Raw genomic sequence first — 25041 nt, forward strand, 5'->3', positions numbered from 1 at the left:
AGCTTCGCAATTTTTTTGTGCCGTTAACAAGCCAGGCTTCCGCTTTACGCTAAGAACATTAAAGGGACACTCCCACCTTAACATTAGTTTTGAGTTGAGATAGCCAAATTGGTGGCCATGGCCTGCAAATACCGGTTTGGGCACTCACAACATCGAAAAATGCTTTAACCCATTAGTGCCGGAAGAAGAATTACTTGAAAAATTACGTTTTCTTCTATTAAAACGGCGTCAACTACACCTACTTAACAGACATTTCGCCTGATTGTGTTTTTATTTGTCTCAGTTCCGGAAATATGGAGCGTCTATATTTAGTACTCTCGGCATTTACAGTACACAAAAATGGACGGGTTACATCCAACGTTTATTGTTCACACAGACATGACCGATTTGATGTACTGAGATATGATGCCTCTGCGAAACAGATCAGGATTCACCATAGGGGTCTCACACGGTTGACACTGCAGTTGAGAGTTGACACAGTTGACACAGTTCAGTCAGTTGACCTTTCGCTGTGCTTTACTTTGAGTGGTATGGGCGGAAGCACTTCACGCACAACGCGACGTTGCACTTGCAGCAGGCTGTTGAAGGCCGTGACTTGCAGGCCTCGCGTTTGCAACGCCTTTGAGACTCTGCCGGGACGACGTAGTGGTGCATGCCGTCATACCGGATGTCAGGGACGGTGGACCGTGATGCTCCCGTAGGTACTGACCTTGGCGGCCCTGTTGCGCCTTCTGTGCCGGCACCGCTGACATCTCGCTGACACCGTGTCAGCAGTGTCGTGGAGATCTGCCGGCGGACGTCTAGGAGGCTGGCGTGTTCATCCTTGGTACGGTGTACGAGCCACGTGTTCTGCACTGCTGCATCCAGCATCCATGAAAATATGGCCCACCACCACTTCTTGATCCTGATGTTTGTGCGATACGCATTGATGCTCTGGTCCATGATGTCCGTTCCGCCCATCTTCTTGTTGTACTCAGATACACAATGCGGCTGAGGCACCTGCACCATCTTCTTCTCCTTCGAGGACCACCTCTTGACTGTCTGAAGAGGTCCAGAGCCCGCCATGTTTGAGGCCACCGTTACAACAGAGTTGTCCTTCCATCGCACGACTGAAATGCCATTGCTAGTGTCTCCACAGACCGAGACTGATCCTCTGACCAGCGCCTTCATCGACTTCACTGCAGCTGCTGGACATGACTTCGGCAGTCGGTTGTCTCTGATCGTGCCAGTAGCACCATATCCGCACAGGGTGAGATGCTTGATGAGAGGAAGGCTAGTGAAGTAGTTGTCGAAATACAGCTTCAGTGGTATCTTGCGGATGTGGAGTGGCAGCCTGTCAAGCGCATCTGCCAGGGCGGCGCCTCCCTTGCCGAAACGTTCTTCGTACTCGGCTCTACCACGGTACGTAGCTCCCTGATACACATCGAAGGCGATCAGATAGCCCTTTGCGCTGTTCAAACACCACGCCTTGAAGCCGAACCTGATGGGCTTTCCCCGGATGAACTGCTTGCACCCGTGTCTTCCGAAGTAGGCGATCATGCTTTCATCGAATGACAGCTCTTGCTCCACAGGGAATGCAGCCATGAACCTTCCCTCAAGATGGTCCATGATGGGACGTAGCTTAGCAAGCTTGTCCGATTTGTCCAGTCGCTGATTGTCTGCGAAGTGTAGAAACCTGAGGATTTCGTCAAACCGATCTCGACTCATAGCAGACGCGACCAGTTCCACGCCGATGTCACGTTCTCGCTTCCAGTACATGCGCCGCGCGGGTACAGTGTGATAGCCTGACAGAAGCATAATTCCGATGGCAGTTTTTAGTTCGTCCCTGCTGACAGCGAAACGTTCCCCTTTGCTTCCAGCATATCGGCGGCTTTCGTAAGCGATGTGATCTAGCAGGTCGTCATTGAAAAAATACTCAAATATCTCGGTAGGAGAACGTTGAGACAGGTCAACACTGCTCGGGGGATTTTCTTCTGATCGCAAATGCTGCCCGACCTTGATGTCCCTTTTGACCCACTTATACTCCAGCGATTCCTTCTGAGACTTGGCTCGTTTTTTACATGGCACACCTTGATCTTGATCAGCCTGCGTTGTATCTGCACCTGACCTGTTTTCACCTGCTGACCACCCGCTGTTCCCAGGACCGACTTCCAGTTCTGTAGCTGTACGTTCCTGAGACAGGGTGTCGCCGTTCGCCAAGACTACCTCCGCTGTAGCTCGTAGTTGGTTTCGATTTAGGTTGTCGAGATATCCACCGTCATCGTCATCAGCGGAATCCCCATCGGAGTCCTCTCTGACATCGGGAGGACAAATGAAGACAGCACTGACGTCTTTCTCCTCTTCCTCGAGCTTGTCAAGCGTTTCTTGAATACTCAGTCTGAGAAAAAAGCGTAAAAACGTTATTGGCTGCTAACTGAAACTTCACCGTTTTTTGTATACCGTTAGTGCCGAAAGTACTATATATAGACTCTTTCAATAAAACGTCTATAACTGCAACACAAAATTCAGGAAATGTTTCATCTTTGGATAGCAGGTAAGAAAATAAGCAGGCAACACATCAATGAAGTATCGATCGTTTCAAAATCCACTGTAATATATTTTTACACTTACCCTTTTCCCGACGCCATGATGGCACGATCACCTCTGCCGCACCTCTTCACCCTGCCACGATTCAGGCGAGACTGGCTGCAGGCAGCCTTGTCTCACTCCCGCTTGACGCACGAAAACGTTTTGAATCGGAGCAAACGTTTAGAAACGTTTCTTTACTACCACCGAAGTCCGCGTCTATATATAGTTGATCGGCATTAATGGGTTAATTCGAAGATATGGAATTTCAAACTTGCAGTTTTCGGATTCTAAGGGGCTAATGCATTTGAATGCCCCCTTAGAATTTGTGACGTCAGCGGAGATCTAACGATTTTTAAATCTTAGACTAAAACCATCGTTAACACGTGGTGGTATACGCTGCTTTGCGCGCAACGTCTGCCGCACTTTAAGGCTGCCAAATTATTGCTTCCAAATAAAGTCGCTAGTAACAGGGGAGATCCCAAAAAGTAAACAAAAGTAAAAGCCTAATATCTTGAAAACCAGTGAATATTTTTCGGTGAAATTTGGTAGATATTCGTTTTCGCTCTTTCTGAACCAAGGGACATCACTTTTATGCCAATTCATTAACTTTTTTGAAGGTGGGAGGGTCCCTTTAATTTCCAGGTCCGATTCTTTGTTTCGTCGCTAGAGGGGGTGGGGCGTCTTTCCCACCCTGGGCATCTTACCCCACTCTCCCCTACCTAAATGTTGCGTTTTCAGCTTTTTATTGTGTCTCAAAATAGCTACAAAAAGACAACTCACCATAGTAGAAGCTTTACAGAGAAATTGACAGATCGAACCATAGCAAAGCACTACAATAGGTCACTGACATCCACGGGCGTAGCCTTTTTCAATGTTGGACGGCTCTTATAATACAAACATGGAGTCGATCCAGGAATATCGACCGGTCCCGGTCTCGTAGCTCAGTTGCTAGAGCGTTGGATTCCGCGTGGCGAGAGCACGCGGCCCGGTTACAACAGTCCGAGTTCGAAGCATGATGGCCGCTCGGTGTTTATGAGCACCCTGACGGGTGCGCTCATAAACGGGTGTGGTTGCGGTTGGTGGCAGGTCAGTCGAAGGCCATGAGGTTAAGCAGTGGTTTTAAAAAAGTGCGCCGAAGGCGCGACAAAATTTCGAAACTGAACAGGATGTGAGAGCAATCTTGGCATTGGCGACCACACGCGGGTCTTAGGGTTGGAGATTATGGCAAGTTAAGTAAATGGTAAATACCTACCTGATTTGCAATATTACGCCCATGGAAGTCAACATTCGAAGAGCGTGAGTTTTCTTTTCTCGTATGGAGACAGCTTTTAGGATTTACAAGAGTAGAAAAGTTACCCCGGCCGCGCCGGGGTAGGCTGAAAGTTACCCCGGCCACGGCCGGGGTGGCCGGGGCAGGTTCTCCACCCATGTTTGTATCCGTCTCCGGTTCTCCTAAAAGTTGGTCATAACATCCGCTGTTAATTTCCCAGAAACGCACTTCGGATCCGGCCTCTTAGGAAAACCCGTTCAAAAGATAAAATCTGCGCACACAGGGGGCGGGCCAAGTCTCCTCTCCTACCGGGGGATTTGAATGGCCACCCGACTACATCTTTAAATTGATGATGGTCAAAGTTACGTAAACATGCTTGCCCGTAAAAATTCTAAGTAAGGCGCACATTCTTCTGACCTATACAGAAACACAGATACTGTGATCAGTGACGGACTTAGTCTCTATGACAGCCGTGCTCCGTTGCAAACTGCGCACGGATAAGTTTTTCGCGTTTCTGGTTATTATATAACTTAACGAAGAAGTGATAGCTGGTTGGGCTTTGCTACATGCGCTGCTGCATTTTACCAGGACTGGAAATTACGTAACGCACATGTTTCCGGCCGCTCACGGCACCGTACTTGTCCCGGAGTTATCCCCCTCGCCCCCTCCCCGCCCGTTGTGCACAAGTGACAGGCACCTGGCTGACGGCTGCACAGCGAACAGTGCACTGCACAAAGCGAACGGCTCGCCGTCCACTTCAACTCACCAGTTCTTGGCGCCGCGCAGACGATCAAGTCTGGTTTTGAGGAAAAAGTGCAGCGACGCGGGCTATGCTGGGAAGTGGTAGGTAGTATCAGAGGTCAACGTTCGGTTTAGGATATCGTTTTCCTTTCATTACATACAGTTCTCTGTCCTTGGGGCGAGTGCGTGTTTAATGACTGAGGTTACCCTTGTTTCGCGAACTTAGGAACCAGTATTCCGAAAATGTGCGCAAGACCGGGAATGTATGAACGAATGTAGCATATTAAATCAGTGACTGTGAGAATATCGTTGTTGAAAAATAAAACATCGTAGGTCATTAAACTTAAATATGATGATGAAATAACATTCTTACAGAAAGTAAAATGTGCATGCCTGTGACAGTGTTAAACGTAGAAAAAGTGAAATGATGTAATTCGGCTTTTACTTCACGGGTCTTTATGAGAAGTTTTGCAGGCTTTAGGCTTCTGCTCATATTCTGCGTTAAGCCTTCTTGTAAATGTCTTGCTGGTGCCGTTGTGGTGACAGCCACCCGAATAAATCCAGCTGGATTGCACCTCGCGCTTCTTATCTTAGCAGTTTTGATCATATGAACGATGCGCTCTACTGTTTAAATTGACTCATTACCTTGTGTGTGCGTGCATAAATATTGTGGAGTAGACACACCACGCCCTGAGCTTATTGCAGTGCATAACTGCTCAGCTACCGCAGCTCTCACTGACACACGGGACCGAATGAACAGCGAGAGCTGTTGGCTGCGGTGGGGATTTTCCGGATTGTGTAATACTAAAAACTACCATTAGCGCTCACCTTTGCCGTTCCGGGTGTCAGAAGATGGTTTACTTACGGATTGAACTTCCCTTCTAACCTGCTTTCGCGTTTTGGCGTATCACGGTCTCGACTTCTATCTCGTCCCTTTGTCGGTTCTTGCTTCCTTTCCGTATCTGCTACATGCTGAAAGACCGACCCGAAGGGCAGATAGAAGGAGACTGGAAGGACGTAGGACAGGTGGTATTGGGCAGTGGGTGGGTGGGAAATTGCTCTGGCGTGCCGTTGTCGGGCGGATGTTCAAACAACAGGCTGTTGCGGCGTTGCCGTTCCGCGAAATAACAAAGCGCATAATAATTAGTTAATATTGATTTCGTGGTGGTAGGGCAGTGTACAAGACTGGCTAAATATTCGATAAGTATTAAATAATAAAGCAATTTTCCCATAGAACTTGTTTTCAGGCTGCGCTCCCTAGATATATAATAAACTCTGGCCGCTCGACGCGCCATCTATGCTCCCGTGTACGGACACACTCCGCGCGGGGCCAGTAGGCACCCGCCCGTCGGTGTGCGTGGGCCGGCCGGTAGACACCCGTCCGTCCGGCGCTAATGTTCCGTGCTGCATCGCGTTGCACAGCACGGTGCCATTAGCGCTCACCTTTGCCGTTCCGGGTGTCAGAAGATGGTTTACTTACGGATTGAACTTCCCTTCTAACCTGCTTTCGCGTTTTGGCGTATCACGGTCTCGACTTCTATCTCGTCCCTTTGTCGGTTCTTGCTTCCTGTGGCCGATCGCGACCGGCCGGTGAGCCGCACCGGTCAGTCGGTGCCGGGACCTAATACAGGCTGTGTCGAAGGACAAGTTTCGCAGTACCTTACACACTGCCAGCGGACAGATGAATTCAGTGGGAGTGCGACGGTCACCGGACCGGTGAGAGGCAGATAGGCGCGAGTTCCGGTGTAGGTGTGACGATCAGTGGACATGCCCTTGGCGGCATGCCGGCATGCAGCATGCAGTCATTCTTGCACCCACAGAGTGGCATACGGCCAGCAGTGACCTGACTCCAGCCCAGATGGCCCGCTGCAGACCCGGTGCAAGACGACCCCCGATCAGCTGGGGACCTGCGGTCCGGGCGCCGGGCCAAAGGCCGCTACGTCACGGTCACGGTCAGCTGACGTCACGGCTAGTGAGTCACCCGGGCCGCCTCACGGCGCAGTTGACGGTTACGTAATGACACGCCCGCGCCTGCGCCACGGACGGCCACGTGGCTACCAGCAGTTGCTGTCGCGGCCGCCGCGGCGCCACCAGCGCTGGAGGTGTCCACACCTACCGCTGACGTCACGATCACGCGATCGCTGGGCAACCGGCCCGACCGGCGATCACCAGCTAATACCAGACTCCGCTGGTACGGACGGTAACTGTTCCGCAGCCGTCAGCCTGCCGCTATCGGGGGGCACCGCTACTTCAACACAATCATCGCCTGATGGCGCAGGCGCCTTCGCTAATGGCACCTGCGTGCCAGTCACATAAGTTTCCGCTGGCCGCCGCCGCGCGGCAGGACCCAGTCCAGGTTAGCAGGTCGGCGGTCGCTGGGACCGGTGACCTGAGGGCGCACCTGAGCCAAAACAGTGAGACTTGGCCGGTGACCTGAATGGCGCACCTGCGACAAAAAAAAAGAATAATAAAATAGAAAATAAAAAGGTGACTCGGCCGGTGACCTGAGGGCGCACCTGATCCGAAAGTGAGACTTGGCCGGTGACCTGAGGGCGCACCTGAGCCAAACAGTGAGACTTGACCGGTGACCTGAGGGCGCACCTGATCCGAAAGTGTGACTTGGCCGGTGACCTGAGGGCGCACCTGAGCCAAACAGTGAGACTTGACCGGTGACCTGAGGGCGCACCTGATCCGAAAGTGTGACTTGGCCGGTGACCTGAGGGCGCACCTGAGCCAAACAGTGAGACTTGACCGGTGACCTGAGGGCGCACCTGAGCCTGTGTGACTTGGCCGGTGACCTGAGGCGCACCTGAGCCAAACAATGATACTTGGTCGGTGACCTGAGGGCGACCTGAGCCAAACCGGTGTGACATGGCCGGTGACCTGAGGGCGCACCTGAGCCAAACAGTGAGACTTGACCGGTGACCTGAGGGCGCACCTGAGCCAAACCAGTGTACCCGGCTGGTGACCTGTGGGCGCACCCGAGCCAAGCTGGGGGTGCTGCGGCTGGTGGCCTGGGGGGCGCTGTTGAGCCAAATGGTGTGGCATGCCATTGACCCTGACCTGAGGGCGCGCCTGAACCAATGAGGGGAAAAGAGCCAGTGACCTGAGCGCGCAAGGTGTGAAGATGTGTTTGATCATTATTATTATTATTATTATTAGTATTATTACTATTATTATTGTTAAGATTATGATTATTATTATTATTATTATTATTATTATTATTATTATTATTATTATTATTATTATTATTATTAGTATTAGTATTATTATTATCATAATTATTATTATTATTATTATTATTATTATTATTATTATCATTATTATTATTATTATTATTATTATTATCATCATTATATGATTACGTCCTAACGTCAAGGTGGAACACCGTGTTTGACAGATTGCAAGGAAATACTATGAATATGCCAAGAGTGCGAGGTTTGGCATGTGCTAAGGCGTCAAATGTGATCTTGATTTGGGTGTTGCGAGACAGTGTTTGGGTTCGAGCACACTAGACCTGAGGGTGCAATCGAGTCAAACAGTGTGTGCTGTGGCCTGTGCCATGAGGGCGCACCCGAGACAAACAGTGTGACATGGCTGTGTGGGTGTGCAAAACGAATGCATGATTAATCCAAGGGCATACCTGGACAGGTACTATGCTGGTCTAACATTGCACGGACAGACATGAACTGGCCGAGGACGGAGCTCTACAAACAAGCTTGGATCTTTTATAGACCCTCGACCGGGGGTAATCCACTCCCTCAAGGACCTCTATTACTATGGCTTACGTTCTGATAGAATGTTATCCAAGAGGGTGAAACCGGGCCCTTAAAACACCGAGGCGCTGTCTGAAAGGTACCACCATGGCGGCGAACCGTTCGTCCCATTGTCTCACCTGGACCTTGTCTCGTTCGTCGCCTGGGCATCTTCAGAAGTGATGTGTAAGGTCGTCACTATCACTAGTTCCTTCCTGACTCACAGCTTGGGCGTAAAATCCCTATTAGACTCGTTATTTGAGAAAATTGCTCTGGCGTGCCGTTGTCGGGCGGATGTTCAAACAACAGGCTGTTGCGGCGTTGCCGTTCCGCGAAATAACAAAGCGCATAATAATTAGTTAATATTGATTTCGTGGTGGTAGGGCAGTGTACAAGACTGGCTAAATATTCGATAAGTATTAAATAATAAAGCAATTTTCCCATAGAACTTGTTTTCAGGCTGCGCTCCCTAGATATATAATAAACTCTGGCCGCTCGACGCGCCATCTATGCTCCCGTGTACGGACACACTCCGCGCGGGGCCAGTAGGCACCCGCCCGTCCGTCGGTGTGCGTGGGCCGGCCGGTAGACACCCGTCCGTCCGGCGCTAATGTTCCGTGCTGCATCGCGTTGCACAGCACGGTGCCAATACAACCATTAACCACGGCATAAGTATTTGCCATCTAATGTGCATTGTGCATAGTTTTGATTTTTATGTTCCCTCCCTCCCCTCCCCCTCGCGAAGGACGAACCGAAGAGATGCGTCTACTGCCCTGGTTTCAGAGCTCAGATGATGACAACAGGGTTTTTTTTTTTTTTCTGGGTCCGTGGCCGCCACACAAAAGCTGCTCCGTGTTTGCATATGACAAGTATTCCAGCAATTTTCCTGTTTTTGTCCTTTTGATACCCTCAGCGATTCATACATGATGGGAAGACGGACATAACTTTTCGGCAAGTCCTTGTGACATTAAACCGCACTTTAATAACCAACATGTTTTATACCGCAATCGATGAATATACCGGGTGGCCCAGAAAAAACGTTCCCAACTTTAAGTCAATATTCCTCAGAAACTGATAAAGATACAACTTTAAAACTTCGAAGAGTCAATGCGGCACATATGCTCAGTAAATGGTGCGATTTTCATGCTATTCGGTAAATTACTTTTTGAACGGTTCGTGTTTCAAGCATGCCATGTAAAAATTACTTTTTTGTTCCGATGTTTACTAAAAAATGTGAGTGAACGGGTTGCTTCGAGCAGGAAACTTTCACCTTCGCACTTTCACCCCGGCACCGCGGCCTACAGCCAGGACTGCCACTGGCAGCTAGTCTCATTGATAGTGCGGGCCTTAGGATGACACATTCCCTCAGGCAACCACGATGGCTCTGTGCCAGCGGCAACATTATCGGAAGAAGTTTCCAGTGTTCTAACCATCTTGTGGCTCAAATGCTTTCCTGGCTGACATCCCTGGGAAAAGGTAGCTTTTCATTTCAACCAGTTTTTTTTTTGTCATCTGCTGGCTTTGTTGTTTTTCATGAGTTATTCTGTGGTCTTCTGGTACAGGAACCAGTCTGCTTTAGTTTGTTATCCTTATCCGGTCGATTTACTGTTTGATCTACTGAAAGGAGGGTAATCAGCAGCAGTCCATGTACCACGCCACTCCTGCTCGAAACATGATTTGGTGTTGAAACGAATGGCATCCATGAGCACCATTTTGGCTCAGTATTTGAATATTTGGCACATAATTGATACAAAAATATTTAAAATAAGAACATACGGGCTGGTTTCATTCACGTGCTCTAATTTGCTATTCTTTTTTATAACATGTAACGTCTAACCCAATCATCACTATCGTTCGACATCGGCAAAAAAAGCAAAAACGTCTTGCTTAATTGAACTCAAGATTGTCAGCTTGAAAATGATGGTACAGTGTTATAATTTGGCATACCAATGCGCAAAGAAATGACGCAACAGTTGATGAAAATTTTGGCTCGTTATTTGCACTCGAATTTGAGATATAAGCCTCCAAAGTTCGGAACGTTTTTTCTGGGCCACCCGGTATGTAACGTTCGCCAGCGTTGGTCGTTCTGCATTCTCCGACATCACAGAGAAACCTTACTTCCTACAATAAGCTCCTTAATTATTTTAAATATGGAATTGTTGTACTGGGACATGGTAAATATTCAGAAACGAATTATTCGACACCAGTAATATGTATATGATCGGTAGCTTTCGGGGGCTGCTGCTTCCTTCATCAGCCTGCTTTTTAAATACAATAAGCTCCCCACGTTTGGCCCCTTATTGAGCGAACATCGTAAAGATAGGCAACGGGAGCGTTTGTTCGCTATGAGAAATTTCAAGCAGTACCCGATTTTAAGATCCCATCTCAACTGACGACCTCACAGATAAGGTTAATAACAAAAAAGCGGGGTTTAGGTATATATTTGAAAATCGGATCAGCTGACAGCCCCAGAGATGTTCGGCAGAATCCTTGGGAAAGTCTCATCAACCCCAATTCCACACCTTGAGCTAGCTAGGAATGTTCCAGAAACATTTCAATTTCAAACTTTCGCGCATATTTCAGCAATAGTATGAGAAAATGCGTTTTCACACAAAGCGCCAACCACACCATTCAAAAAGTGTACCTTTTCTACCAATCCCGATTTTTCTCATAGAAAACAAATACAAATACAAATTTCGACGTCATGCAGATGACGGGGTGATTATAAGGCGTCTTTTTACGGGCACGATTGGATGGCTAATTATGTTTTATTGTGAGTTAGGCATCCAAGTTTCATATAAAACGAAATTATAAGCCATCCGCAACCAGGTCTTAACATCTGGATTATTGTATTATATAACGAAGGACGTTAATTTTTAATATTATATAACCCCCTCAACCAAACCAGGGCGGCGTACACACACGCATCCCGTACCGCGACGGAGGATGTCCCCGATCCATGGCATTAGTAGCACGCACCATGCGTTTTTCCTGCAACTGCGTCATGGCGCTGACCCGATTTCATTCCATGTTTAATTAGGTACCCGATGTTTCGAATAAAACGAATTAAAATGAAACACTAGTATGAGGATAAGTTATCACCTTTGATTAGTCATTTGTTTGTTCCAGATTGAATCGACTTTGACAACATTTTATCCGACTTACGCATGATTACGTGCCACCTGACATAAGTGCGTCCATATTGAACTGTACGAACACACACAGAAATATTGAGCGATGTCAAGTTCAACATACTCGTAAATAGTTCATATAGCTTCAAAGTTCTGCTTCACTTAGTAAAATATCTTTAGTTTAAGTATTTTCGTGATAAATAAGCAAGGTATCCGTCGCACAACACCATAATAAGTAAAGGCATCAAGAAGAAGTTTGTTTTTATACGACGTTTATTGGTTAACTAACAAACATTGGCAGTTTTATTACACCACACAAGCATCTTTACGCAAAACAGAATAATGTAACGGCATAACAGATGTTCAAATACCTAACTGATATGTTTCCATGCAAAGCAAGTGTATCCATACGCGAATGAGTGTTGTGTCGCACTGGCAATTGCGGTACACATCCAGAGCACCGTTCGGTTACGTCAACCCGTGTACTCGTAAATTTAGCGAAATTTTGAGCTAAATGCTAACGGCGGCGGCGCCATTTTCGCAATCTGTCAGTTGTGCGCCGGGGACCGCGGGGGCCGGCGGGGAGTGTTGTGGCTGCAGTGCGCAGAGTGGGTTTGCCCATTCTTGTGCGATCAGTGAGTTAAACCGTGCTGTGGTGTTTATCTAGTTCGATAATAAGTTGAGTACTGAGTGAATAAGTGAATAATAAGTGAAATACTGCATTGTGGTCATCGTCTGATAACTGCAATCAAGACCGAGTCTGAAATCTGAAGCGGAGCGACATTGGAGGAGCTGCTGGAAATTATCCAGCTTTGTCGGAGTGCTAAGGTGGGCTTGTAATTTTTCAACTGAACTGCTGTCGTGTTATGAAAATAATGGATGCGCTTTCATGCTTTTCTTGGGTTAATTATGTATAGGTATGCTAATATTTTGCCAGATAGGCAACAGAGAACCGATGGCTAATTAAATGAACGATAATTTTGGCACAGTGAAGTAGTGCGTAAAGATAACATATTTTTTATTTATTAATTACGGGCAGTTGACGGGAGACGGGGTGGTGGCTGCGGCCTGTAGCGGCGCCCATGCGTTGTGAAATATCAGCTTATATACATGATAAGTGTACATACGCTAATCTAGCTTTTATTACCGTCAGATGTGATGTCGATTCTTAACAATAAACGACAAACAAACAAACGTGTTTGCAGCATGGGGTAGGCATACAATGTTTCGTTGCATTTAGCTAGGCTCGCGGCTGGCGACAACGTCCCGCCGCGTGTCGCTTGCGTTACAAATTTTGCGGGCCCAACATTAGCTTTACCAGAAAAAAATCGTTATAATAACCGTCATATTTGCGTAAATTTACCGCCATGAATTTGTGTACGATTACCACGCGAGTGTTCCTTTTGGTACTTTTTACCAAAAACACATATTTGTGCGTAAATGTAACGCGAGATCCGCGGTAAAGTTACATTGAAAGCGGTTCTACACAATAGTGAAGCACTCTGAAGCTAGCAAAACACACATATAGGTGTTCTTTTACCCAGAAAACAGAGTAATTTTACACCAAAAAAATGTTCCTTTTGGTACTTTCAATTACACCGTTTTTCCGCTCAATATTTCTGTGTGTGAGTTACTGGGCACCGTTTGCAGCTTTCTCCACGTAGCCCTGCTTTTATTGGGAATTTGTGGCCATTTTACTCCATTTTATTTGTTCCAATTCGAAGCCGCGGTGTCCACTGTCCGGATAAGAGGATAAAGTGCTGGTTACCTGACTGACCTTCCACGGGCGTTTGGTGCCTGTAAGGTTCGGTTGGCACTTGGCAGGCTCCCAATGGTAGGTATTCATCACTTTGGACCACTGCACGGGGACTCGCATCTCATTCGACGCAGGAGGTGTGAATACGAGAAGGGATATCCGCCACTGCCGGTCACTAAGCGCACTGGCGAGTACCTACTACTTTACCACCTTCGAATTCAGCGGAGGACATTCGTGAAGCTAACGCAGCGCAACATTCGTGCTTTCAGAGCAGGAGGTGATGATGTACGACCAAAAATATAATACAGTGTTTGTTTGTTTGTCTTTCGTAGATATTGTTAATTGATGCTTAATTCGTTAACCTGCGCCCCAGTGGCGGTCTCAGCCAACTTCGCCCTAGTGAGGGGGGGCATATGTTACCACCCACCTCTAACTCAAAAACTAAGAGGGCTAGAAAGACGCGGTAAAAAGCAGTCGATAGCTCTCAATGCGTACGTTTGAAAGTATTTCGGCCATTTTTTACCTTAGAGCAATATTGGGGTCACCAGAGGTCATCAAAGGTCAAAATTTGCCAATTGTCATTATATTTTTCAGAAAACATGCCGCTATCTCAGGAACTATGGTAGCTAGAAAAACGCACGGAACAGCAAACGATAGCTTTTGAACTCTTCTTTTGAAAAGGTCATTATCAATATTGACCTCAGGTCAATATTGATACTGATACAATATTGATATGACCTCAGGTTTAGCTTCCAGAGGGCAAAAACTCCAAAAATAGCTGTTTTTACGAAAAGTGTTTTTCGACAATAACTTTAGACTACAAAAAGCCACGACATTTCTATTGCCAGAATCGTGTTCCCCTCGCCGAGACGCGTCGAATGAACTATAAGTTGACCTTGAAAGGTCAACTTGAAAATTTGACCTCAGGTCAAGGTCATGACCTGACCGGAAAAGGTCATGTTGCATATCAGTCGATGCGTCTCAACAAGACAAACACAATGAGACCATTCCCAGCGTTCTATCTCTTTCCAATCGCGAGTTATTGGCAAAAAACTGTTTGTAGCCTCAAGTGACCTCGGATGACCTGTCTAGAGGCTATCAGCAAAAATGACACCTTGGTCATCACGAGTGGACTAAATCATTGTGATTCTGAAATATTTGGACTGTTCCGATGCGTACACACGGATCTAGAGGCATTTTCATTTTTCTCCATTGACTTGTAATGGAAAGGTCACGCCACTGAGCTGACCTTAGGTCACGGATATAAAAAATCCGAGATATACAAATTGTAGGCGCCCATAACAGCATGCAATCTACCAAGTTTGAAACCTTTCTGACAAATACTGCAGGCTGGACATGATTGCAAACTTTTTTAGGCTTGGTCAGTTAACTTGACCTGGTGACCTGACCTGACATGACCTGGGGTCAAAAATTTCACACATTGTCCAAAATTGATGTACCAAAAGCTACCCCAAGCGGCGCGGCGCTACGCGCCGCGGTTTTTTATTCACACGCAAAAAACGCGACAGGGTGGTAACATATGCCCCCCCCCCACTGGGGCGAAGGTTAATGCTACGATTTTTTGTAAGTATCTACGGTCTCAGGCGTTTCTAAGTTCCTTAAAAATGGTCATTTTTGTCCTTTAGGCACATTTAACCCGCGCCGGGCTGGGGGTTCATTGGTGCATCTTTTCTGCACTTGTAAAAAATTTCAGACCCAGATCGCTCAAGGTCAGGTCACCAGGTCACGCCAAGTGACTTCACCTCAGAAAAAAATTAGAATGCTCGTCATAGTCACACCGACTGAAAGATTGTCTTGAAACTTTCCAGAGATTAATTACAGTAACCGTATCTATAAAACGTATATCTCGGAATATGGGTATCGATGACCTAAGGTCAGGTCAATTTTACGACCTCTCCATTATAAGTCAATGGGAGAAAATTGAAAAGCGTCTCTTTTGCACGAACGCCATACTAGATACTCTCAAACATCGGGATGCAGGTGGCACCTGAACCGGAAAATGGCACCTGTGACCCCTCGTTATGTCCCCGAGGTCATCTCAGGTCACGAATAGTATCTAACAGTTTTTCGCTAATAACTTCTGATAGAGGCATGCTAGAGCGATGAAAACGCCTTAGATGTGTTCGGCTCGACGATGCGGATCGACTGATATGCAACAAGACCTTTTCCGGTCAGGTCATGACCTTAACCTGAGGTCAAATTGTCAAGTTGACCTTTCAAGGTCAAATAATGATTCGTTCGAAGCGTTTCGACGAGAGGAACACGATGCTGGTAAAAGTAATGTCGTGGCTCTTTTCTGTCAAAAGTTATTGCCGAAAAAAAAACACTTCGTAAAAACGGCATTTTTAGAGTTTTTGCCCTCTAGAGGCTAAAAACCGTTGACCTGAGGTCAAATCTGAAGACATGTTGGCGAAAGAGCGTCAAAAGAGCTATCGAATGCGCTTTTCTGCGGCGCTGTAGCTCTATCGGTTCCCGAGCTAGCCGTTGGCAGTTTCCAAAATGTTGAAATAGCCAACATTTTACCTTTGGTTACCTCTGGTGACCTGACCTTTGACCTGACCCAAAAAAATGACCGATATGTTTTCGTCCTTATTTTGGACGTTCTTTCGATTGCCGCTTACCGCGTGTCGCTACGTGGCCCAGGAGCCGAGTTAGAAGGGGGTGTTCAGACACCCCTGGCCCGGCGCGGAAGACTCGGAGCACCGGCCCGGCGCGGGTTAAACTTGGATTGACACTCTTTACTAGGCTTACTATTTGATTATGTATATCCTATCGCCTTGCCTTGTACTTTTTGTTCGTGGTTTATCATATAATCTAGCCCTGGACAATGTTCAGGCTCAAGATGCTTGTGTCAAAATGGTTTCAATCGTGTCCATCGTTTGTGATTTTTCCTCATTCACATTCGTTTGACGTTAGATTGTCAGTTCTATGCATGTATGTTCGAGAGAACATTGGAAAGCTGTCGATGAGCATGTTTTGTTCATATTTGTCCTCAGGTGTTGCATTCTTTGCATGTAAGCTGAATTTCATAAATTTTCATTAGGTGAATGATTTACATATGAACAAGATCAGGTAATAGGTAATAGGTACCCTAGCATTTTTGATAAAGGCTCTTGCTATTCTTGGTAGGAAAACATACCGGTCTAACGATTGTATCAGCACGTACAAGTTTTTAGTGAACGCAAATTGTCCATATTAAACTCAGTTTTGGACGATGTATTCCGCTTCTGAACTTAGAAGCGTCCTTTGCAACATCATTTAAAGACTTTCTTTGTCAATGCAGGAGAATTCATTCGCTAGAGATATGTTAAGTCTATCTAGTTACTTGATAGGCCATTAATGATTCATTTCTACTAATTCTAAATTTAAGTTTCTCGGTTCCTGTTTTTCACTGAAATGAGATCCAGTGCCCTTTGATTTCATTCATGTATGCTAATGCATCAAGACAAACTGGTGTCCATCATCATCGGTTAAATTCAGAAAATTGTGTTTCAGGTACCTAACTACGGGATCATTGCTCTGATTTATCTAGACGAATTTCACATGGAGCTCTGGAAAATTATTTATTGGATGAACATTCAATGAACGATATATCTCTTCGTCCACAGCTGCAGCCTACCTCCATTGAATTTCCATTGCCCACTCAGTACAGCCATGGGTCCAGCTGGTCAACTGGCACCACCGCTCAGTACAGACGTTGGTCACTAGGTGGCAGGGTAGGCTGATCGGGAGATGGCGCTGCCAGTGGAAAATGTGGCTCTGCTGTTGGTGGCCGTCTGTGGGTATGGGAGGAGCAATGAGCTTGGAGCAAAAGCATAAATATCTACCTAATTATGTTAATCGTCTTTGTACATACGCATAATTAAGAGCATAAGCAATATACAGTGCAAAATGTATTCCATTGAACAGAGCCCTGGACCTATAACAAAAACATCGATTTTCTACAAACTTCTAGCTGAAAGAGGGGATGGCGGTCGATTCGCCCCTCAGTGGGGGAAGCAGTGGGGGAAGCTTGCCCCCACAGTGGGGGAAGCAGTTGGGGAAGCTTGCCCCAACAGTGGGAGAAGCAGTGGGGGAAGCTTGCCCCCACAGTGGGGGAAGCAGTGGGGAAGCTTGCCCCCACAGTGGGGGAAGCAGTGGGGGAAGCTTGCCCCCACAAGTCTGCGGCCGTGCAGGGGCGGTGACCCACAACTTTTCATGAGGCCAGGAACCGTGGGCAGCTTGTCCTCCCCAAATTAGGGGTTGTGGGTCACAAAGGAAGAAAGCAGTTAAGTGAAAAATCCACCTCTTTCACTGGCTCGGCAACCCATTTGGCAGATTAGAACCTTTATTCCAGGTTGCCAAAATGGTAGTTTATTCACTCAGCTGAGATGGAATACCTCACTTTTTTGCAAATGTTTTCTTTTTTTTCGTTGAAAAGGCCAAGGTCTGAAAAATAAATAGCCTACATAAAACCGGTGAGAAAACTAGATTTGGGGGTACCCTAGGTTGATCTCTATTTTGGCTCAGTCCCCCATTCTGGAAGAAGTTCCCGCGACACTGGGGCGACAACCCAATGATCGAGGTGCGATTCTTGGTAGGTAAATAATTTTGGCAAAACTGGTCGTGGAGCAAAAGTTTCATCGCATTGGTAACACCAATTTGCGTGTTGATTGGTGACTTTTTATTTTAGAAGGTTAGTTTCAGTGCTGGTATAAATTAAGGTCAGGTCAAAGCCGGTCAGGCATGATGGTGGTCTTGAACTATAGGGAGGCGGGAGGTCATGTTGGGCAAGGACATGAAATCACGATTAGGTACATACAGGATTTCAAAAATTTACCTGTCTTTCCTAATTGCATGACCTCGAAAATGTACGAGGGAGAGAGTGCGAGAGGGGGAGGGAGAAAGGGCGGGAGGGAGGGAGGGAAGGAGGGAGGAAGGGAAGGAAGGGAAACGAGAAAGAGAGAGAGAGAGAGAGAGAGAGAGAGAGAGAGAGAGAGAGAGAGAGAGGGGGGACAGAGAGGACAGAGCGGAGAGGAGAGAGGAGAAAGCTGCTGCTTTGTGTTGATGTACTCAGCAGTTCCGCCTTTTATACCATCCAGCCTGTGCAAAGCTACGGAGCTGTGCACGTCAAAAGGTGCACACGCGGGTGCTGTCGAGACTGAGTGAACAAATATTGACTCTTCCCCGTGTGTTCTGTTCTTAGGGTCTATTTTTCAGCCGTACCGACCGGAAGCTGAGCCTTACGGCTGCCGGCCCACCTGAATGCCATATATTTGCGGTGTAAGATGAGCGAAGATGGCTCGGATGGGTGTGTTTCCCACGCTTGATTGCAGCCGTCGGGCAGGTAAGAAATAACGACGGCGCCGACGTTTGATGCATGGTGGGAGCGGCCGAGCCGACGGGACGGCGTCGGTCGGCGCGCCGCGGCTCTCAGCGCCCGTCTGAGGATCACCGACTGGCGAGCCTTAGACGGAGACCGGTGCTCTGCCGACCCGGGGAAACACCGCTCACAGCCCCGGAGGGGAGCGGGTTACCTCGGGCAGACTCGGGGCTGAGAGGGGCGCCGAGTAAAGATATTGGTTGTGCGTGGGGGCTGATTATATCATGGTACCGACTGTCGAATTATCAAGCTGTGTACGGTAATTGGGGGTAAGGATATTTCATGTAGTTACCTGACCTCATGACCAAGATATGTAGCTCACTCTTGCTCATTTCCATTCCATCGCATTTTTATTTCTTATCTACAAGCAAACGAAACGTATAGTAACGTGTATATTATTCATTTCTTTAAATATTAAAGTCGTTTCACAAGTCAAGCATGCTCATATCACACGATACATCACCTAAATATGCACATTGAATAATATCGTTCCCCGATTCACCCAGTTGAACTGGCAGCCGAAACTGACACTGGGTACGGCACACTGGTTTGTTCTCGGAGCCTGTACCGGCCCTGCTCTGAGTTCAGACTACCCCTGCTCTGGTCTGCGCCTCTGCGGTCAGCGAGCTGCTCTGACCACCTGAGGCTATCTTTACTCTGAGCGCCGGTGAGCCCTGCTCTGAGCAGAGGCTTATCTGCTCTGAGCTCAGGCTTTCTCTGCTCTGAGCCCCGATCGGCTCTTTTCTGGGCTCCGATGAGCTCTGCTGTAAGCTCCAATCAGCTCTAATCTGAGCTCTGGTCAGCTCTGTTCTTAGCTCAGATCAACCCTGTTGTGGGCTCAAGCCATCTTTGCTCCGAGCTCAGGTTATCTTTGCTTTGAGCTTCGGTCAGTCCTGCTCTGCCCTCAGTTTGGGTCGGTCTTTCTCTGGATCAGGTCCGGTCAGCTGTACTCTCAGCTCCGGTCAGCTGGGGACGCTGGTGATGACCGAGAGCAGCTGGAAGGCCAGCTGCAGGTTGGTGGCCGCGTTGGTGTGCATGTGGTTGGGGTGACACTCGGCGCTGGCGGCCGGCGGCGGCCGGCGGCAGTCAGTCAGCAGCCAGCGCAGCACCAGCGGCAGGTGGGCGGACCACAGCGGCACGCCGGCCGCTACCAGCGCCTCCGTCAGCAGACCGTTCACCACCAGCAGCGAGTCGTCCGTCCACGGCAGCTGCAGCTCGGCGTGAGCGCTGGAGCCGGCCTCCAGCATCGCCAGCGTGTCCGTGCCGAGCCGCTGCAGCCGCTGCAGCTTGGACACGATCTCCGGCAGCTGCGACTTCAGCTGCGCCACGTCCACAGCCGCCTTGGCCTGGTACAGGCCGTGAGCCAGCACCAGTCGGTCGGGAGGCCGCGCCGTCAACCGCTCCAGCAGCTCTGAGACGCCCTCACTGAGATGGCGCCAGCGGAAGTCGAGCAGGAACTGACCGCGGTCGGCGGCCATCGAGCACCAGAGCGTCTTCAGGTGCAGTTTGGGCACGGCCGCCAGGCAGACGCTGTTGTTGGCCAGCGGCGGTGCGCGAGGGTCGTCCACATCAGCCAGAGGAGGCGGCCGGTCGGATCGGCTGCGCAGCTGGGCTCCCAGCAGCGGCTGCAGCTGCTCAAACACCTGACGAAGCCGTGAGTGGCCGGCCAGCACCGCGTGCTGTCGGTGGGAGCTCAGCGCCTCCAGGACCTCCTCCAGCGAGCGGGTGGCCTGTGCCGGCTGCGAGTCGGCCAGACAGACAATGGAGAGTTCACTGCAGTGCGGCGAGTCACCGCTCTCCGTGACTATCACTGGCGTCCCGTCACTGAGCTGAGACAGTCGGTACATAACGGTCAGCAGCACGGCGGCCGTAGCGGCGTGCCACAGAGCACGGCGGCAGGGCACGCCGGCGTGCCACCGCATCACCTCACTTTGACAGCCGTGCTGGTCGGCTGGTTATGGACCCCCTACGGCAGTTCAGTGACCCTCAGCGGGGCGTGGCAGGGCTCACTGTGTCACGGCACACCGATAGTTAATTGATACGGGAAATGATCATAAACTCAACGAGACCAACCACCTGCACGGTCGCCACCCACCGCTACTGCTCACACTGCCCTCCGCTGCTCACTACATGCTGACATGCACCGCCCTGCACCGCTCACCGCCCACTGCCGTTCACTGCCCGCTGCCCGCTGCCCGCCACTGCACTGCAACCCGGAGCCGGCCCGAGATCTGCGGTGCCTCTGCACGGTCCGGCCGCGCCCCGGGGCGGCAGCCACACTCATCAGCTTGCAAGTTCAATGCACGGCAAGGTCCGTCCGCTGCTGGCTTCGTATGGACGGCATGGGAGTGTGTTCACCCGCACTGACCAATGATGGGCGCTCTCATGTGAGTGTTAGTCCATGCAGGCCAGGGGTGGGGCCCTCTAAAACGTAAACTCATTACTGAACGGTATTGGCGGACTGGGGACTTTGAGTAATGAAAATGCGTTGGTAGCTAATAACCTACATAACTCACAACATACACGGTACTCGTGCCAAAAAAGCAAATCACGAATTTTTACAACATAACTGGAAAAAATAATTGATTTATTTCATCTGACGGGCGACCGATCATTCAAGGCTTAATGATTTTACTCTGTTCTTCTGTTGTGACTGAATTTTGGTAAATGTGGGCTGCTCCGGCCCTATAAGGAGCAATAATTGTAATATAATACACATACCCACTGCGCTGTGCGCCGGCGGCGGTGCCGGGGGCTGTGCGGCGCGCACGCGTGTGCGGGGGCGGTGGGCGGTCCTCGGGCGGCGGGCGCCAGTCCTCCCCCGGCTGTCGGTGGAGGCCCACGTCCGACAGAGCTGCCGGCTGCCGACAGCGTGCAACGCCCCCGACATGGGGGGCAAGGTGGGTGTCGTGGGCCAGCACAGAGGTGGGGCGGGTGTAAGGGGTGATAGGGGGCGAATAAGGGATTAGATTTATCTGAGTTTTGTGGTTGAAATATCCATAACTTGCATCCATTCTGGATGGTTGTAAGTATGGTTAGACAGTTGGGTCGTTTTTAAACCGTGAGCTGCTTATGCTGTGTCATCTTTTCTCCACCCGCTGCTACCACCCTCTTTGAGCCGATCATCTAGTTAGCTCCTCATTGGTATCGGGGTAAAACAAGTTGACAATTATGCCAGAGCATGCAAAGCTCCTGAAGATAACATGTTTTTTAACAACAAATATATACCAAATATGTAGTTGTTGATAGCGGATTTGAACTTTCGATGTCAGGCTGAAGCTGATCGATATTTTTCAACTCTCTGTTCAAGTTGTATCTGCAGTATAAAGACAAGCGTCCATTTATGCTTGCAATATTGTGCCGGTACGCTGCGAGTGGAATGCAGCAACCGAACAATGCGACATTTGTCTTATCTGTGAATAGTTGCATTACGGAAACAATTACATTTTCTATCGAATCATTGTTGGCTTGTCAATGAAGTTGAATTTGTAACCTACGCCAATAAAAAGCACGTTGTAAAGCGACGTATTGGATGGGGTCAAGTGAGCCGCATTATAAACACTTGCAAACTCAGCAATAAAAAAGCGATTTAAGTCTCACATTTATGCTTACTGCTTAGTGCTCACTTTGTGACCTCAATCGGCTAAAACGGGTGAAGTCAATCGCAACTTATTATATCGCATACGAAGCATATTTGGCGCTTGAAAAAAAATGCAATCAAGCCTTTTGCCCCAGTTGAATGAGCAAAATTAATTTATGTTACATAACATTTTTTGTAGAAGTTCATCACCAAATCCGTTTGTAATATACCGTTTGTAGAAGCTCACGGCTCACGCATTAGCAGAACAAGGCATAACATTTACATTTACCTAATGGAGTGGAGACGCTCTCTGTGATTGTTGAGAGCTGGAGCGCAAACGAGTTCTCATTTGAACTCAGAGAAATGCAAAGAAGCAATGCAAATGGGCAGCAGTTGCCAGGGCATGCTCGCTCAGGTGTCGGTGAAACGCAAAAAGCGGCAGGTCTCTTTTACATAGAGGACGACTAAGCTAGCTTTATAGGCGAGAAGAACCAGGATAGTTCATTTGATCAACTTGGTGACACAATGTAATTGCTATGCAATCTACCTATGTATTTATAGTCACACCATTTAGTTACACTTCCTTTCGCCGTGCCGTCTCGCCTGCTTCGTAATAGAATGCTCTTTCATGTCCCACATGCCTGAGTCAATACTGTACATCAATACTGTCAATACTGTCAATACTGTACACTAAACAATCCGTTCTGCCGCATGCCGAAACTGTGCGACGCATTTTTGGACAAAAATCGCCGTACTGACGTGTGGTAGTAAGATTTTTTAAGAATCATGTGATCGCTTACCTACGTGAGCGACAAGTAGGGTGACAGGTGAGCGAAGTGAAGTGTGTGTGATTCTGTTTTTGTGATGGCGCCATTTTCGCTTTTTGTGGTGTCTAATGTAACTGTTTAATTTTATATGGATCTGTTTTAGTGTTTTGTACCAAGGCTGACGAAGAAAGCTGCATAGCTTTCGAAAGCTCCCATTAAATAAAGTAATAGCTGGTGTTCAATTATGTCTTCTATAACTATGCAACCGTCCCAGCTAAATAACAATATTTACAATTACATTGATTCTGTTTTTGCTTTTACTTTGTATGGCTATATGTTTGGTGTTGGTGTGTTAGTTTGCTAATTTTACCTAATTACGGAGCGAGCGAAGCGAGCGTATAGTTCGTTTTTTTTTTAAGTTCGACCCTCACTGTAAACATCTTTTTGGAAAAAGCACGAGAATTGCTAGCTGAATTACTGAGAAAACTGGTTAGCGCACTTTGTATTGGAGATATGAACTAATATTTTCAAAATAGGTTTCTAACACTGATGATATAGTGTTACGTTAAACGCCGTGCGATTTATTAATTAGTTCACTTATACTTCCTGACAAGTCCTCGATCCTTGTGGGGATGCAAATACCGAGCTGCGAATCTGGGAAAAGGAGCCAGGTAGAAATAATTTTGATACAATTGATCGTCTGCGAAATCATTGTGCGCCAACGAGTTTTCTCAGTAATTCAGCTACCAATTCTCGTGCTGTGTTGAAAGAGACGTTTACAGTGAGGGTCGAACTTAGAAAAAACGAACTATAGTCTTTCCTTAGATTAACGGAAATTTCTGAGTATGAGCGCCGGCCGGCCGGCTGTGGTCACGCTTTTGCGACGCTTATATCTCAGCAACCACTTGACCGATTTACACGCGGTAATTTTTGTAGGGTAGCTTCATTCCTTCTACCAAGTATTGGACTATTCCCGATGCATGTGGGTGACCCCTTATGCACGTGCCACGTGCAAAACGAAGAGGTGTCACTTTTGTAATTGTTGCAATATCTCGGTAACTACTTGGCCGATTGCGCTGAAAGTTGGCATGTAGCTAGGCACCCACTAGGCAATGCATATCCATGTGCCAGAGTTGGGGTGCTGCTGCACGTGCGCACGTGCAGGGGTCGATTCCAGATCTCGAGAACGGCTGGACCGATGGCGCTCAAATTTGGTACATGGTTAGGGACCGGTTAGTAGGGTGCAGTGCAAAAGTCAGTTGGGACCCATTTTGCACGTGCGCACGTGCAGGGTGCCGCTTCCAGATCTCGAGAACGGCTGGGCCGATTGTGCTCAAATTTGGCACATCGCTAGAGACCGGTTAGTAGGGTGCCGTGCACAAGTCAGCTGGAGGTACCCCCTCGAAATTTCGCACGTGCAAGGCTCACCCTCTCGCTCGCTCCGTTAGTCGCCCCAAAAGGCGTTATACTGGTTTTACTTAACTGACTAGTGACTTCGTCTGTAATTGGGCCACGGCTGCCCGTTGATGATAAACTGAATAAAATGAAAATGAAAATGAAACAAATGAATATATAATTGGTCACTAGCCCGCGCGGAGCTAGGGTATATCTAGCCGAGCGCTGGGCGCCTCAGGTAAATTGTGACCGATCCCTCAGATCAGAACATAGACGGTGATGATTCGTGAACTACTTTTTCAAACGAAAGTTGCTGGTTCCAGAGCAGCGTTCGTGGAACTGGGTAGGCAGCTTGGATAATTTTGGATTACAATATCATACTTACAGCGTAATTGGGGATTCGTGTGCTGCGTTGGCAATTATTAATGGCTGATTTAGATTTGGCCAGGGTTTCGTAGTCGGGCGGTCCGTGGTATCACCACTAATACTGCAGAAATGAGGGGATAAACGAGACTAAGCCGCCCAGTTTATGGTCATCGATCATATACGGCATGCTGTGGGACATAATGGCAATGAGGTCGAATAATAAAAATAAACATTATACAATAGCATTTTACAGCTGAAGAGTGCGTGTGTTACATGCGGACATCGTTTTTCTTGCCAGATCTCGCTAATATATTAATCATGATGGGCTG

The 25041-nt window shown here is 48.0% G+C and overlaps 2 protein-coding genes across 2 annotated transcripts in view; one reads left to right on the forward strand and one right to left on the reverse strand.

The window, feature by feature from the left end:
* Positions 1-368: 368 nt before the first annotated feature.
* LOC122383007 (piggyBac transposable element-derived protein 3-like) lies at positions 369-1797 on the reverse strand. The gene is made up of 2 exons (XM_043369049.1): positions 710-1797; positions 369-411 (listed from the first exon to the last, which is right to left on the reverse strand). The coding sequence occupies exons 1-2, from the start codon at positions 1795-1797 to the stop codon at positions 369-371; spliced, it is 1131 nt and encodes a 376-aa protein (XP_043224984.1).
* Positions 1798-21433: 19636 nt separating this feature from the next.
* LOC122382977 (carbonic anhydrase-related protein 10-like) overlaps positions 21434-25041 on the forward strand; it is a 36702-nt gene continuing 33094 nt past the window's right edge. Inside the window, exon 1 of the mRNA XM_043368984.1 lies at positions 21434-21504. Within this exon, the coding sequence (XP_043224919.1) occupies positions 21493-21504 (12 nt within the window). The 5' untranslated portion in view covers positions 21434-21492. The remainder of the gene's footprint in view (positions 21505-25041) is intronic.

The sequence above is a fragment of the Amphibalanus amphitrite genome, unplaced genomic scaffold, assembly GCF_019059575.1.
Source record: "Amphibalanus amphitrite isolate SeventyFive unplaced genomic scaffold, NRLGWU_Aamphi_draft 000152F_arrow, whole genome shotgun sequence".
Taxonomy (NCBI): Eukaryota; Metazoa; Arthropoda; class Thecostraca; order Balanomorpha; family Balanidae; genus Amphibalanus; species Amphibalanus amphitrite.